General features: G+C 37.5%; 1 protein-coding gene across 1 annotated transcript in view; it reads left to right on the top strand.

Moving 5' to 3' along the window:
* The window catches only part of LOC108707099 (eIF-2-alpha kinase activator GCN1-like), a 50,044-nt gene extending 40,284 nt beyond the window's left edge, over positions 1 to 9,760 (top strand). Inside the window, exons 55-58 of the mRNA XM_018244057.2 lie at positions 629 to 777; positions 1,258 to 1,365; positions 7,577 to 7,795; positions 9,489 to 9,760. Coding sequence (XP_018099546.1) covers positions 629 to 777; positions 1,258 to 1,365; positions 7,577 to 7,795; positions 9,489 to 9,614 — 602 coding nt within the window. The 3' untranslated portion in view covers positions 9,615 to 9,760. The remainder of the gene's footprint in view (positions 1 to 628; positions 778 to 1,257; positions 1,366 to 7,576; positions 7,796 to 9,488) is intronic.
* Positions 9,761 to 15,063: the final 5,303 nt, after the last annotated feature.

Below are 15,063 nucleotides of genomic sequence, written 5' to 3'. Positions count from 1 at the left end.
ATGAGCAGTATCACTGGATTTTGGCCTGAAAATATTAAAGCAGGGTAATAGTGTGTTATATTTAAATGAATGCAGAGCATTCTGATATTTGCTTTTTGTTGCTATTGGTCCTTATAAGATTTCATATTAGAATGGCGAGCCCAAAGAATTTTCTCATTTGTTTTCGGATGACAAATTACATAACTTACTATATTATTATAATAAGCATGTGATGCATATAAATCCAGGATTCCTGCCGTAGACTACTGTGTCATGAACTGGATAACTGATCTAATTATCTACTGGCCATGTAGCATGTGGAATTTTCTAAGGTTTGCATTAAATAAATGCTTGCGTGATAACTATTTTGTTTATTTTCTACGTGGTTGAATAGAAGCCAATGCAGTCTGCAGCATGTATTGGATCAGTTACTAATCAGATGTCCAGTGTGGGTATAGTACAGTAGGCTGAACAGATTAATTGGAGAGGAACAAATTGTATTTTGGAAGCCTGACGGGATTTTCTAGTAGCATTTAGTTTTGCCTATAAAAGCAGGGTCTGGTTAGGATAATATTATAGGTGTTCTGTTAAATAATTAATAAATAAATAAATTTGAACCGAACTGTAATTTTAAATTTTTCACCCATAGCGGATTTCACTGGAATCGATTGGATGGTTAGGCATGGAAGAAGCTTGGCAACTGCTGTTGCTATTAATGTTGCATCCAGAAGGATCTGCACAACACAGTTTAACAGTAATATCGAATCAGTGGTTTTTGGCAATGCAACAGCAGACAGGGTAAGGAATAAAGGTCCCATCTATATACATTTCAGTTTAGGTTCCCCTATAACACTTCAAGGAACAGACTATGCTGGCTTGTTTGTTCTATTAGGCACGTTGGAAACATTCCTCACTTTAACTCCTCTAAGTTTGGTGTCTGGGATGCATTTTCTATATTGATGTATTTACTTTCTTCTAAGTGTAAAGTTCATATTTTTCTCCCATGAGAGACATTTTGATGTCATCAAACGCCCACATAAACTCTTCACATGTAGTATATTCTAGTATCTTCAATTATAGTCATATCGGCTCTTTTCTTAATGTATTTATGGTAAATCTCAGCACAAGTTCACTGATCCTGCACCACATGCCTTACTTAGGAATTGATTGGTCCCATTTTAGGTTGTTCAGCGTGTCTGATTTGTTTTATGGCAAACTGAAGAATAGTAATTGATTTGGATTACTACCGATTCATAACTTAATTAAATCTTGCTTTAGATTCCAATTGCAGTGAGTGGAATCAGAGGGATGGGATTCCTCATGAAACATTATATTGAAGCGGACAATGGAAACCTTCCTCCAAAACTCGTAACACTTTTCACAAAGGTAGGTAAAATACTTGAACTCTCTTAAACATGTTTATTTTTTATTTATTTTTTACAATTTTCACTTTAAAGGGGGACAATTTTCATAGATTGTGTGTGTGTAATTATTCAATATAATCTTTTAGACAAGCTTTATATTTGCAAAAATAGTGGTGGTGATAAACTTCAATAATACGCAGTGGGTTACTGCAAAAGGTGCTGTTTATTTAAACACTAAGGGGCACATTTACTTAGCTCGAGTGAAGGAATAGAATAAAAAATACTTCGAATTTCGAAGTATTTTTTTGGCTACTTCGACCATCAAATTGGCTACTTCGACCTTCGACCACGACTTCAAATAGAACGATTCAAACTAAAAATCGTTCGACTATTCGACCATTCGATAGTCGAAGTACTGTCTCTTTAAAAAAAAAATTCAACCCCCTACTTCGCCATCTAAAACCTACCGAGCATCAATGTTAGCCTATGAGGAAAGTCCCCATAGGCTTTCCTGGGTTTTTTTGATCGAAGGAAAATCGTTCGATCGATGGATTAAAATCCTTCGAAACGTTTGATTTGAAGGATTTAATCGATTGTACAAACGAAGGAAATTCGGTAAATCCTTTGACTTCGATATTTGAAGTCGAAGGATTTTACTTTGATGGTCGAATATCGAGGGTTAATTAACCCTCGATATTCGACCCATAGTAAATGTGCCCCTACATGTTTCGAGCTTAGCTCTTTGTCAAGTGTAACACATTACAAAAACATCCATAATTATAAAAAAATTTTTTGATAGAAAGAGGTATAATTAATTTATACCAATACCGCGCCACTGCACTATTGACAAAAAAGGGGGGGGGGCTGCTTCCTTGAATATCACCGTTCACACCAGGTTAAAACGACACAGGAAATCTGAAATAGAATGTAAAAGGAAGCGCACACATAGAGTAGTATTGTCTCAATTAAGATAAGCAATTAAGCCCCTAGAGCCACAGAGTGTTTAAAAATGGTGCCTGGAGAGCTAAATTGCAGAAGATCCACCAGTGTGATATTCTTCGAGGTTCCCCCTTTCGGGTATATACTCACAAGATTTCTTGGATTTTTGATGCATGTAGTAATGTTCGTTCTTCACCTTATAAGTTTTCTCCAGTCATCCACCAAGTAATATAATGAAGATATAAGCAAAATATAGTATAATATTGCTTTAATAAATATTAAAAATCACCATAAAACAAACGATTTTCTACTCACAAGGATCACCAGATCATAAAGCACGTAGTACCCAAAGCAAAATAAAAGTCCAGAGTTCTCTGGGTTCAGGAAGGTTTCTCCTGTTGCGTCTGTGATCGATGAATAAATCAAACTGCTCCAATATCCGTGATCAATGAATAAATCAAACTGCTCCAATATCCAACGCGTTTCGCAGTCTCTCTTGACCGCTTCCTCAGGGAAGGTGTGATGATCACACAAGTCCTTGTAAATCATGTCGGTGCTGCTTCCTCCCTGTTGCAGGCTTACCCGTTTATATTTATTGTGACATAATTACCCGCAACTTGATGTTCAAATTTTAACATTAGCAGCAAATACCCAATAAACATATAAACACATTCCAAGAAATTCACAGTGTATTGTGATTATGACAGTTAATCAAATAATTTTGTCTGGTTTAGACCATACCAATTAAAAATGCTAATTTATGCATATTTATTCAAACGTGTTCTCTTGAGACTGATGGGCTAAAAACTCTCATAAATAGTCAGTGACAATAAATTAAGATAAGAACTGAGTAAACTTGTTGAATTAAAAAGCTGCTAAATCCAAGTCTATGTTAAGACCTCTCGGAGTTAGAGAATTCAACCTGTAAATCCAATATGTCTCCCTCTGTCGCAGCTTGATAAGTCTATCACCACCCTTATGTTTGTGGCTTATTTGTTCTAGTACTACATATTTTAATTTATGTGGATCATGTTGGTGGATTTCCTTATAATGTTTTGGGACACTATGGTTGGTGCGCTGTTTACGAATGTTATTTACATGTTCTAAAATCCGAGTACCAACAGTTCTCTTAGTGCGTCCTATATACAACATACAACATTCACATATTATTGCATAAACTGCATATATTGTCTTGCAATTATAAAATACCACAGCCTAAAAGATTTTATAATTGCAAGACAATATATGCAGTTTATGCAATAATATGTGAATGTTGTATGTTGTATATAGGACGCACTAAGAGAACTGTTGGTACTCGGATTTTAGAACATGTAAATAACATTCGTAAACAGCGCACCAACCATAGTGTCCCAAAACATTATAAGGAAATCCACCAACATGATCCACATAAATTAAAATATGTAGTACTAGAACAAATAAGCCACAAACATAAGGGTGGTGATAGACTTATCAAGCTGCGACAGAGGGAGACATATTGGATTTACAGGTTGAATTCTCTAACTCCGAGAGGTCTTAACATAGACTTGGATTTAGCAGCTTTTTAATTCAACAAGTTTACTCAGTTCTTATCTTAATTTATTGTCACTGACTATTTATGAGAGTTTTTAGCCCATCAGTCTCAAGAGAACACGTTTGAATAAATATGCATAAATTAGCATTTTTAATTGGTATGGTCTAAACCAGACAAAATTATTTGATTAACTGTCATAATCACAATACACTGTGAATTTCTTGGAATGTGTTTATATGTTTATTGGGTATTTGCTGCTAATGTTAAAATTTGAACATCAAGTTGCGGGTAATTATGTCACAATAAATATAAACGGGTAAGCCTGCAACAGGGAGGAAGCAGCACCGACATGATTTACAAGGACTTGTGTGATCATCACACCTTCCCTGAGGAAGCGGTCAAGAGAGACTGCGAAACGCGTTGGATATTGGAGCAGTTTGATTTATTCATTGATCACGGATATTGGAGCAGTTTGATTTATTCATCGATCACAGACGCAACAGGAGAAACCTTCCTGAACCCAGAGAACTCTGGACTTTTATTTTGCTTTGGGTACTACGTGCTTTATGATCTGGTGATCCTTGTGAGTAGAAAATCGTTTGTTTTATGGTGATTTTTAATATTTATTAAAGCAATATTATACTATATTTTGCTTATATCTTCATTATATTACTTGGTGGATGACTGGAGAAAACTTATAAGGTGAAGAACGAACATTACTACATGCATCAAAAATCCAAGAAATCTTGTGAGTATATACCCGAAAGGGGGAACCTCGAAGAATATCACACTGGTGGATCTTCTGCAATTTAGCTCTCCAGGCACCATTTTTAAACACTCTGTGGCTCTAGGGGCTTAATTGCTTATCTTAATTGAGACAATACTACTCTATGTGTGCGCTTCCTTTTACATTCTATTTCAGATCCATAATTATAAACCTTAAACTCCACCTCTCATTAGTGAAATTAGTTGCAGACCATTGCTACTAGGTAAAATGTAGCCTAGCCACGCAAATTAGAAGTGAAAATGTCCCACTTGTAGTAACATATCCTCCCAGTGCAATAATATTGTGGAAAAATTTGGTACAAAGTGTAAAGCTTCTTATTTCTTTTTCAGAGCGGGTCTATCTGTAAAGAAATATTATTTAAAACCCAAATTAAATCCAATTACCCTGGTACTGCTCACAAAGCCCACCTAGAGCTAGCTATACTTTAAATAGGATATCAGAAAATATCTCCGTGCTTATTTAAAAATAGAAATCGTCTTACCCTTTAGTAGTAGATTCACATACCTATTATTATTCAAAAAGTATCCATTTTATCTAAAAGAGAAAAAGTCTAGGAGAATAGAATTAAGTAGATACAATCTAATACTTATAGGAAACTACTGATACTCCAGTGTTCATTAAGTCCCTCAAGGTGCAAGCTGTTTAATTTTTGATCCATTTTGTTTCTTGTTGTAGCAGTAATTTTGACACATTCCCACCTCTCTGTGGTCTATGTATTACTTCTAAGACTCGCCATTTAAGTTGTGATAGATTGTGTTTATGGGAAATGAAATGTCTTGAGACCGAAGTGTCAGTTTGTGTTCCTGTTTTGAAGTTTCGTATATTGGACCTATGTTCTTTAATTCTCTCTTTCACTGGATGTGATGTTTATGTATAGCAGTCCGCAGAGACATTTTAGCAGATATATCACGCCTGCGCTTTTGCAAGTAGCATAAGAGTTAAGTTGTATTTTTTTGCCATTAATAGAATGATGTACTATTTCCCCTTTAATCATAGATGAACAGCAAATACAACGTAAACATGGGAAAGTACCTTTTTTAGGTGGTCCCTGGAATAAAAGTTGTGATCCACTCTTTTTTCGTGGTTCTGCTGGACATAGTTGATCACGTAAAGTCTGTCCTCTCGTATAACAAAATAATTGGGGGCTCGTGACAATGATGTTTTAGTAGTTTGTCCTGCTGTAAAATAGGCCAAAACCTTTTTATAACCTTCTCAATCTGGACACTGGTGTTTTTAAATTCACTGACAAATGTCCTCCTTGTGTTACTTTTAGATTCAGGTTTGGACAAAAATAGGTTCCCTCTTGGTATGCCACCAACCTCCTTGGCTGTTTTGTATAGAAATTGACTGTTATAGCCTTTTTGCTTTAAACCTTATGGAAAAAGAAACAGCAGTTTTATATTTGCATCTGGAACATTATAACTTATCATATACCTGATTATTGTGCCTCAGACAGAGGAAATGTCTGTATATGTTACCCCAAACCTGTATTTATTACCTGTTCAGTTGGTTTGTGGAGCTTCCTATTTGTGGAAATAGGAAAATCCATACCAGGTCATTCCAACAAGCTTCAGTTAAAACACACCTTGTGATAATAGACAGAGACCTTCATCGACAGTAAACAAACCTTTAAGATAAAGGATAGGTCTCCTGCTCTTTATCTGGTGAACCTAGCACTCTTTATCTAGAATGTCATAAAACAAGCCAGGGATATTGTATTTTGTCAGAAAAGGAAAATTAATTCTAAATGCTTCCTGGGTTTAAATTAAAGTTCATAATTTCCTTCTCCCGAAAAAGTTGTTGTAAAAGTTGTGTTGTAAAAGTTTTTAAACATTTCATAAAATGCTGCATGTGTTTGAAGGTAACAAGGATCAACTCTAAAGTATAACCTTCACACCGTGATTGTCAACCTTTGACTCTCAATTGTTACTAATCTGCAGTGCTACCATGTCTGTAGCTGTTATTGAGAAGCTGAGAGTTGTTGGAGAGCCATAGTTCAAAGATCCAGTATGGTTTTATGTCATGCACAGAAGCTCACATATTATTACATCACAGGTGTAGGACCTGTTATCCAGAATGCTCGGGACCTGGGGATTTCCGGATAATGGATCTTTCCGTAATTTGGATCCTCATACCTTAAGTCTAGTAGAAAATCAATTAAGCATTAAATAAACCCAATAGGTTGGTTTTGCTTCCAATACGGATTAATTATATCTTAGTTTGGATCAAGTGTAAGGTACTGTTTTATTATTACAGAGAAAAGGGAAATCTTTTTTTCGGAATTTGGATTATTTGATTATAATGGAGTCTAAGGGAGACTGTTTCCGTAATTTGGAGCTTTCTGGATAATGGGTTTCTGGGTAACCGATCCCATACCTGTACAAGAAAGCAGTACATATATAATATCAGGCCAGTGGCATTTTTCTGGCGATTATTTCACTGAAACATATATGTAATAATGGTAGAACACTTCAAAAAGAAGTAAAGCTACTGAGGCAGTTTATTGCCAATAGATTATCCACAATGGTGCAAGCTAGAATGCTATATTTATTCTGTAGAATGCTTTACCATATCTGAGCAAACAGCTCTAGAAGCTCTGTTTGTTTAGGATAGCAGCAGCCATATTACCTTGCTGTGACATCACTTCCTGCCTGAGTCTCTCCCTGCTCACTCATAGCTCTGGGCTCAGGTTACTGCAGGGGGGGGAGGAGGGAGGGGAGGGGGAGAGGAGCAAACTGAGCATGCTCATGCCATGCCCTGCAGGTTTAAGCTGAAGGCAGGAAGTCTAATACAGAAGCCCATGTGTACACAATAGAAGGAAAGAAATCCAGTGTTTCTTTTGACAGAGTACTCGGAGCAGCATTACTTTGAGGGTTTACTGGTGTATTCATATAGACCTTTCTTATAAAGCTTTGTTAGTTTTAGCCTTTCCTTCTCCTTTAAAATGCTTGAGTTCTGACTATTTTCTCCCCACAGTGTCTTCAGAACCCTTCCAGCGATATTAAGCTTGTAGCGGAGAAGATGATCTGGTGGGCAAACAAAGATCACTTGCCTCCTTTAGACCACCAGGCTATCAAACCAGTTCTCAAAGTGCTTTTAGACAATACAAAAGACAAAAATACAAGTGTGCGGGCCTACAGCGACCAGGCCATCGTCAACCTACTGAAAATGAGGGCAGGCAATGACCTATTCCAGGTAGGTGAATTTGAAATAATGAAAGTGCAGAATCTTAAATAAAGGGATTCTGTCGTGATTTTTATGGTGTAGTTTTTATTCCTAAATTACACTGTGTACACTGCAAATAATTCACTCTACCATATAACATTTCATTCCTGAACCAGCAAGTGTATTTTTTTTTAGCTGTAATATTGGTGTGTAGGCAGCCATCTCAGGTCATTTTGCCTGGGCATGTGCTTTCAGAAAGAGCCAGCACTTTAGGATGCAACTGCTTTCTGGCAGGCTGTTTTTCCTACTCAATGTAACTGAATGTGTCTCCGTGGGACATGGATTTTTACTATTGAGTGCTGTTCTTATATCTACCAGGGAGCTGTTTTTTGGTTACCTTCCTATTGTTCTGCTGCTGGGGGAGGGGGATGATATCACTCCAACTTGCAGTGTAGCAGTAAAGAGTGACTGAATTTAACAGAACACAAGTCACATGAGAAGGGGACCTGGAAAACTGACAATATGTCTAGCCCCATGTCAGATTTCAAAATATAATAAATATATATATATATATATATATATATATATATATATATATATATATATATATATATATATATATATATATATATATATATATATAGTGAATAAAGTACCTCCTCTTGTAAAATATAAGGATATTATAAGTTACCGAGGAGTTTCATGACCATATCAAAACACGAGGCCGAAGGCCGAGTGTTTTTATACAGGTCATGGAACTCTGAGGTAACTTTTAATATCCTCCTATTTTGCAACTGGGGGTACTATATTTATTATAATACACAAGTTTCAGTGAGTCATGTGACAGAAATGACATCAGAACTCACCGTTTATAACTGATGACATCAGAACTCACCATTTATAAGGATATAATACACAAAAGCCATGAATATCTTGTAAATTATATCCTTATAAACGGTGAGTTCTGATGCCATCAGTTATAAACGGTGAGTTCTGATGTAATTTCTGTCATGACTCACTAAAACTTGTGTATTATAATAAATAAAGTACCCCCAGTTGTAAAATATGAGGATATTAGAAGTAACCTCGTGGGTTCCATGCCCTGTATAAAAACATTCGGCCTTCGGCCTCATGTTTTTATATGGTCATGAAACTCCTCGGTAACTTATAATATCCTTATATTTTGCAACTGGGGTACTTTATTTATTATAATACACAAGAGGGGGTACGTTATTCACTATATAATTTACAAGATATTCATGGCTTTTGTGTATTATATATTTATATATGTAAATATAAAAAAATCAGTTTGCTCTTTAAAAAAAATGGATTTCAGTGCAGAAGTCTGCTGGAGCAGCACTATAAACTGATGTATTTTGGGGAAAAAACATGTTTTCCCATCACAGTATCCCTTTAAGATTCCTTTTGGTGGCTTAAAATAACATGTCTTGTCTTAAAGGGATCCTGTCATAGGGAAAACATGTTTTTTTTCCAAAACGCATCAGTTAATAGTGATACTCCAGCAGAATTCTGCACTGAAATCCATTTCTCAAAAGAGCAAACAGATTTTTTTATATTCAATTTTGAAATCTGACATGGGGCTAGACATTTTGTCAATTTCCCAGCTGCCCCCAGTTATGCGATTCATTTTGAAAAAAATGTTTTTTTCCCATGACAGTATCCCTTTAACATTGTTTTTTGTATTTGTTTTCCTTTTTTGCAGGATATTACAAAGATATTGGATACTGCTAGTTTAGAGATGCTAAATGAAAGCTCTCGTAGGTCTCTCAAGAAGATTGCAGCTCAGGCTGATTCTGCAGAACAGATTGATGAAACTATTCTAACGTGATGGAGACCATGTGCTTGTATGATTGTTACATCTCAGAATATTCATTCATTGGTTTCATTTTTGAAAATGCACTCATCGGGTAGTGCATGTATTGGCTTACTATTGCTTCTTTTAATTAAAAGAATAATTAAAAATCTGTTTCTATACACATCTCCACCCAGTAATTTAGTTACTGCATAGATGCAAGTGATGCTTGTGCAAAAATGGTTAAAACACCTGGAAGATTAGTGCTGAAAATTTGTATAATGAAAAACATTGGATGTGATTAGTCCAAAAATGATTAGATGCACACATGCAAAATTAAACCCAACTTGTAAAAAGATTACAGGGACTGTAGGTTTTATGTGTGTGTGTGTGTGTGTGGTTTTTTTAACGTGACATTAACTGATTGTGTGTGATATTCCTAAAGTAGATACATGTTTATTTCTCCATGGGCTGCTTAAATCTCACATATGAAATATTGGTATTATGTTGGGTGTTAATCTAACACAAAAATACACACTTTATAAATAGTGTGATTAGAGCTTTTTGTAATGATTATTTTGTACTTCGTATACACAGCTAGAAAGACTTCTTGAGCAAAAAGTGTTGTTCATCTTTTATATAAGGATATAATTTACAGGACGTATGACTCTTGCGCGTATTATATATCAAAAAAATACCACACTTATCAGGCTCAGAGTAATAGATTTTAATAAACAAACAAAAGAAATTCAGTTTTGATCACATCATAATGATCTACACGCACACACACACACTCTGAACAAACAAGCCGCACTCCAAGGACTTAGTTTTGAAAAATAAAGGTGAAGTTTTATTCTCAACGTAGTATGTATAATGTGTACCATTTCCTAAAAGTACTGCATCTTTCAAGCCATAACACACCTTTTCCCTTTATAATCCCTTTGACTGGTCTAACTTAGTGGGAAGAAAGAGGCTGCTCTGATGTTCTTCTGGTTAGGAAAAAAAAGTAGAAACCTCTCACATCTTTCCTAACCAGAAAAATAGAGCAGCCTATTTCTTCCTCCTGACACCTTCCTTGACTACTTGGTGGTCAGAATGGTCAGAAACTGACCCGCAGATGCCACTGTATTTCTTGATATCTTGGAAGTAAAAAAAAAAAAAAGTACATTGCAAAAGTGTTTAAAATAGCACTCCTCAGTTTTACATTTACTAACAGGTGGATTTTGTGTCTGTCAGTGCACACATGACAGAGAGAGCAGTGTGACATAGCACTGTCTCCCTTTTGTGATGACAGTTGTTCTCGGTTGTTACTAAAATGGAAAACTCAGTTTTACTAAAATGGAAAACTCAGTTTAGTAGCTGCAAATGGTGCTTTCTTACGTTCAGGGATGGTTATTTAAGAATGCTAGGGAACTGGACCTCCCCATGCTAATTCTTTGAAGGAAAAGCAAACCCAAAAGTTAAAAAAACCCTACCCTACATGGACCCTCCTCCCCCCAGCCTAAGTGTTACCCCAGGCAAATCCCCTAACATTTTACTTACCCCTCGGTGCAGATTCAGGCAATGGATTTCACAGACGCCATCTTCTTGAGGTTCTTGCCGCAAACACCAGGAGGTTCTTGCCGCAAACAAACAGAAGTTTATTGACAGAAACTAGGATCCACAGGGTTAAATATTCACAGATCCAAGGGGCAAGGTTTTGCTAGATGGTAAAATATGCCAGTACAGTAAAGTTGAGACAGCTAAGAAAGTTTAAGGCTGTTATGGTCCAGATCCCATACAACTAAATTGATAAGGTAGAAGACTATAGGGTATATTTATCAAAAAGTGAGAGAGTTAGAGATGACCACAGTCTGCTAGAATGAAATACTGCCTCCATTTATTTCTATGGGATTTTTCAAGGCGTATTTATCAAAGAGTGAACTTACACTTTCACCCATTGATAAATACACCTTTAACAATCCCATAGAATCAATGGAGAGAGGCGGTATTTCAATTTAGCGGACTGTGGTCATCTCTAACTCTCTCACTTTTTGATAAATATACCCTAGAGATGACCACAGTCTGCTAGAATGAAATACTGCCTCCATTTATTTCTATGGGATTTTTCAAGGTGTATTTATCAAAGAGTGAACTTACACTTTCACCCTTTGATAAATACACCTTTAAAAATCCCATAGAATCAATGGAGAGAGGCGGTATTTCAATTTAGCGGACTGTGGTCATCTCTAATTTCACGCTTTGATAAATATACCCCTTTGCCTGAATCACTCTTCAAACTGCAGTTCCTTCACTTTAGCCAAATCGAGCCTAAGGGAGAACTTCTCCTTACTATCAATACAGATTGGAGCACAGACTGCTCATTCTATTTATCCTTTCGATCTTACGCTCCTAGAAAGTACTATGACAATGTTTAACCTGTCCCTGGCTAAGCCACATTCACAGGGTCCCTGCTCCCTGGCTTATCACTAGAGGTACTGGTCCTTCTATGGCAGAACAGCTTTACCGGGGCTTGGTGTACCTTGAAGGCCCAATAGAAACATTCACCCCTACCTGGACACTGTTAAAGTGTGACAAACTGTTTTCAAAGGCTATGGGCCAATAATACAAATATGTAAATTAAGTAACTAGATACATGGGCTTCTTCCAGGCAACTAGACAAATAAGGAAGTGTAGGGACTCATTAAACCTACATTTATTTTAATTTTGTTTTGTTCATCTTGTATAGTAGCAACAGTAACTTTCTGACACCACCGGTCTACTACATAAAATGCTGTTCTAACTTCTGTACCCTGACGGTTTCAGAACACTTCACACATCCATTCATGCGGCTATAAGAAGTAACAACTGTTTCTAGGAGTTGCATGAGACCTTGGTAATCCTATCACAGTAACCCCACAGTATCCCTCCTCTGTGAGCTTCAGATGTCACCTCTCTGAAGAGTTAAGGTGGCCATAGACACACATATATCATATGAAACAAATTGTTGTACGATACTCTGTGTGTGTATGGTGAGAAAGGAGCCGACGGATATGGGCAGAAGACTTGGATATCGGCCGACTCGATCAGGCTGGATGGAAAATTTTGATCGGCATGCCTTTGAAGGCATCCAAACATCAGCCATTGTTAGTGCTGAATCGTCAGATACAGGTAGAATTCTATTGTTTCTACCTTTATATCCGACGATTCAGCTCTACATGTGTGTATTGAAACACTTTCTTGGAAATATCTTTTCCAAGAAAGATTGTAATTGTTACGTTTATGGCCACCTTTACAAAGTGCCATTGTGATTGGATTAGTGGAAGAGTTTATTTACTGAGGACATACCTCCCAACATTTTGGAAATAAAAAGAGGGACAAAAAGTGGTCACGCGTAGCATAGCAATTTTTTTTGATCACACCCATTTTTGTGGCCCCCTAATTACCATGTTCATTTTACAAAATTTGGCAAATTATGAAAGTTTGAACATATTTCTGTTTTTTTCAGTTATTACAGTTTTGCTAATGAATGTGAATTGCCCTTTAAGCTGTACGTCTAACATTTCCCAAGGGACCTGTTATCTTCTATTGTTCCAAATACTTATTTGCTTATCTTGAAATTGTATCTTATCCGCTGCTGTGGCTGTTCTGGGCACTCTGCCAAAAGCCAATAAAGTTAGAAACACTGTTTCTTTTTCTGGCTGTTCGGTGCAGAGAAAAACTGGACCTTTCAGTACAAATGAGGGAATGCAGATTGAGCTGTCAAAAGAGGTACTGTCCCTCTGAAAACGGGACAGTTGGGAGGTATTTGAGGACTTCCCACACCAGTCAGTTGAACTGTAGAAGCTGCTCGGATCAGTAGTGAATCTTCTTTAATCATTACTCTGCAAATCCAGTTGTTTTAGAATTTGGAATACAAGGGCAGATTAAAGCTGCCGATTCGGTATCTTATCTGCCTGTGTGTGTGGGGGTTCCTGATGGGTTTCTCTGATCGATATTGATTGGGCAGGTTTGATTTTTCCTGCGATTGAGGACCATGTCGGCGAGTAGATGCAGGCCCGGATTTGTGGCGAGGCCACATAGGCCCGGCGGCACATTTTTGGGGGCGGCATGCCGCCCAGCTGCGCTGTGGGGAGCCTGTGCTCCCCAGTGCTCCGTGTGGTAGTGCGGGCGGGGCGCTAGGACCGCACAGAACGCATGGCCTAGGGGCGCCCGGCCAGCGAATCTGGGGCTGAGTAGATACGGTCCTACAACCCTTTGGCATCCATTCTCTTCATTGAAATCTGGATTAACTCAATGTCACCCAGCTGTTGGTGGTAGGGTTTACACCCGGCTAGTATTTTACCGTCCTTTCTGGTAAAACACCAGCCAAGGCTGGTATTACAAATTTACCGGCAATGTAGTTGCTGGTAAATTTGTAATACCCTTAAAAAAAGTCCTTGGCCCGCCCCAATTCGCTTAGCACTTTTTTCGGTCCTTCTAGCCATCGCATGATGTGGCCCCGCCCCTTTTGTAGCGCGGTACATGGCTCTGCCCCCTTTTGTATCACAGAACCCCCCTTTTGTTCCTGCCCCCCCCTACTGGCTGGAAAAAACTTTGAGAAAGGGTGGCAACCATAGTTGTTGGGAATATCAAGGAAAGATCCACTCATTTGGCAACCTCGCAATACGAGCGGCTCTTGTGTATAATCACCTATAATACACAAAAGCCATGAATATCCTGTAAATTATATCCTTATAAACGGTGAGTTCTGATGTCATTTCTGTCACATGACTCACTGAAACGTGTGTATTATAATAAATAAAGTACCCCCAGTTGTAAAATATGAGGATATTAGAAGTTACCTCGGAGTTCCATGACCTGTATAAAAACACTCGGCCTTCGGCCTCGTGTTTTTATATGGTCATGAAACTTCTCGGTAACTTATAATATCCTTATATTTTACAAGAGGGGGTACTTCATTCACTATATAAACTATAAAGCTACATTTGAAAGTGCTGCTGGAGGACTATAAAGTATTCATTGGCTGTTGTACAAAAGGCAATATTGTGCAGCCAATCACAAGCTTCTTTTGGCCCGTGACCAACAGCCAATCACATTACTGTCTTAAAACCTAAGTGTTTTCTCCTGTCTGACAAGGAGTTCCTGTTGCTTCTGCTAAATTGTTATAAATAATAAACATTACCTAAGTGTTTCTAACTCTTTAACCACTTTTTTCAATGTCAAATTCTAGCCATAATGGTTACTACAAAGACTTATTTGCTTATTTTCCTTAGCTGGTTGATGGTTTTATGCCAACTCAAAATGACCGCCTGCGTGCAGTGGCGTTTTATGAAGAGTAGGCAAACGATGTAAAATAAAGTGACATTTTACTTGAATATGATTGTTATAGATTGAAATGAAGCCAGGCAACCTCTGAGAGGAAACTACTGGTGGCATACAAGATGGCGAACGCCGGTGCTGGAGTCCGGCTCGTGCACCCGCAGCCTTTACTCCCAAGAACGCG

The sequence above is a fragment of the Xenopus laevis genome, chromosome 1S (genome assembly GCF_017654675.1).
Source record: "Xenopus laevis strain J_2021 chromosome 1S, Xenopus_laevis_v10.1, whole genome shotgun sequence".
In the NCBI taxonomy this organism is placed as follows: Eukaryota; Metazoa; Chordata; class Amphibia; order Anura; family Pipidae; genus Xenopus; species Xenopus laevis.
Note: the sequence above shows the minus strand (reverse complement) of the source record. Positions and strands in the feature narration are given on the sequence as shown.